This window comes from Penaeus japonicus, unplaced genomic scaffold (genome assembly GCF_977035675.1).
Source record: "Penaeus japonicus unplaced genomic scaffold, GWHDUDI00000001_assembly GWHDUDI00000024, whole genome shotgun sequence".
In the NCBI taxonomy this organism is placed as follows: domain Eukaryota; kingdom Metazoa; phylum Arthropoda; class Malacostraca; order Decapoda; family Penaeidae; genus Penaeus; species Penaeus japonicus.
In genome coordinates, this window is record NW_028234426.1 from 10,278,111 (window position 1) to 10,280,610 (window position 2,500).

At 38.8% G+C, this 2,500-nt stretch overlaps 1 protein-coding gene across 1 annotated transcript in view; it reads left to right on the forward strand.

The window, feature by feature from the left end:
- Sec63 (translocation protein Sec63) overlaps window positions 1-2,500 on the forward strand; it is a 27,074-nt gene that overhangs the window by 22,677 nt on the left and 1,897 nt on the right. The window contains exon 14 of the mRNA XM_043018980.2: window positions 523-2,500. This exon is cut by the window's right edge and continues 1,897 nt beyond it. Coding sequence (XP_042874914.2) covers window positions 523-816 — 294 coding nt within the window. The 3' untranslated portion in view covers window positions 817-2,500. The remainder of the gene's footprint in view (window positions 1-522) is intronic.

The following is a 2,500-nucleotide window of genomic DNA, read 5'->3' on the forward strand; positions in this document are numbered from 1 at the left end:
TCCATCCATCCATCCATCCATCCATCCATCCACCCCAACCACCCACCCATCCATCCACCCCATCCATCCACCCATCCATCCACCCCATCCATCCACCCATCCATCTATCCTTCTATCCACCCATCCATCCATCTATCCATCCATCCACCCCAACCACCCACCCATCCATCCATCCCATTTATCCACCCCATGCATCCACCCCATCCATCCACCCCATCCTTCCACACACACACACACACACACACACACACACACACACACACACACACACACACACACACACACACACACACACACACACACACACACACACACACACACACACACACACACACACACACACACACACACACATACACATACCCACCCATCCACTCACTCACCCACTCACCTTGAGGTAGCTTTATATTATATCCCTTTCTGTTTACTTGCCTATGCTTTTTTCTATCCTTAAAATGATAAGTGTTATACAGCATTACTTACAATCTGAATACTGAATTTAATATCCCTCTACCTCTTTAGATCACAAACCTTGTGGACCATGAAGAGGTACAGCTCAAGTTTACAGCACCCCAGAAACCAGGCCTCTACACGTACCAGGTCTGCCTCCGGTCAGACTCCTACTTGGGCCTTGACCAAAACCACGACATCAAGCTGGACGTGAAGGAGGCTCGGGAGATCCCAACTGAGCACCCACAATGGCAGGAGTGCTCCAGCGATGAGGAGGATGAGGAGGATGACGTAGGGAAGGACGAAGGGGAAGAATCAGAGTTCACGACTGACGAGGAACTCACAGACGAGAGTGACGAAGAGTGATGGTTTTAGGGCATTAAAGGAGTGGCTGATAGCAGACAGCTCCTCCCTACTGTATGAATGACTTTTTTTTATAGGAGGAGGGAGATGAGTGTTTTTTCCTTTTTTCTTTTTTTTTTTTCTTTTTTTTTTTCTTTGGAAGTGATGCGATATGATGAGGTTTCTTTGAATCTCAGAGTGAATCCCTGAATTTGTATCATTGGAAATATGTAACCTCAAAATCCCCTTTTCCTTTCAATATTATTTTTCATGTCAATTCTGAGTTTTATACATTTCTGGTGATTTGGGATTTCCTTTATGTGTATATTGTATTGTTCACCCTCCCACCCACCCCACAGATTACTGAAAAGCAGTAATTCAGGTGCCGTGCCGTTTCACCAGTGTACGTTGAATAAAAATGGAGAATCTGGTAGAATAGCAAATAAAATGGGGAAAGAGGATTGTTCAAGCATTCCAGTCAGCAGTACGTATCCCTTACAGTGGCAAGATTACAATCTCACAATTTTACATATAAAATTTAATTGCTGGCTCATAAATATATCAATTAGATATATTTAAATTTTCTGTCATTTTGATGAGTTGAGTTGTGAAAAAAGAAGAAAGAAAAGCATATGTTGGGCATTGATGGGTATTTGTGAGGTAATGTTAATTTTTTTCTTAGCATGAAAATTATTTACTCTTTGCTGCTTGATTGATAGAAAACATCATCCATCTCTGTAGTTTTAACAATGTAGACATATTCATACTCATACTCATACTCACACTCTCACTATCACTCTCACTCTCACTCTCACTCTCACTCTTACATTCACACACGCTCACACTCACATTCACACTCACACTCACACTCACACTCACACTCACACTCACACTCACACTCACATTCACATTCACACATATACTTGCACTTACATGCTCACACTCACACTCATATACTTGCTCTTACACGGTCTCACTCGTACTTACACTTACACTCTTACTCTTACTCTCACTCTTACTCTCACTCTTACTCTTACTCTTACTCTTACTCTCACTCTTACTCTCACTCTCACTCTTACTCTCACTCTTACTCTTACTCTTACTCTTACTCTTACTCTCACTCTCACTCTCACTCTCACTCTCACTCTCACTCTCACTCTCACTCACACATGCACTTGTAAATACACTCAAACACACACATTCATACACATATTTGTTCATGTACACTCATACAGGCACACTTATACACACTCATACACTCACTCACTCATTTAAATTCTTTGACTGATTTGCATTCACTTAAAGACTCACAGTAATATATACAACATTACATATATATTTTAGGTTACCAATACTTTATATGTTATGTATTATATATTCTGTGTTATATTTTTATATTATGTATTGTATATTATATATCACAAATTGTATATTATACATGATATGTTATATATTTTGTATAATATAATGATATGGTATTATATAATATATAATATAATATGATATTTTATTTAAAAAGTCTAGTTAGTAAAGGTACCGATCTTGACAGTATTGCAGATCTGTTGGAAATGAAAATGTCTGTAAAGATACCTGTTTATGGCCTTACTCTTAATTCCGCAGGTGTTGGGAAATAATTGAATACTTTTTGGTCCAAGACATAGTATTATTTTAGTATGTTTAAGAAATTAGCTGTAATCAAGAGTAAAAA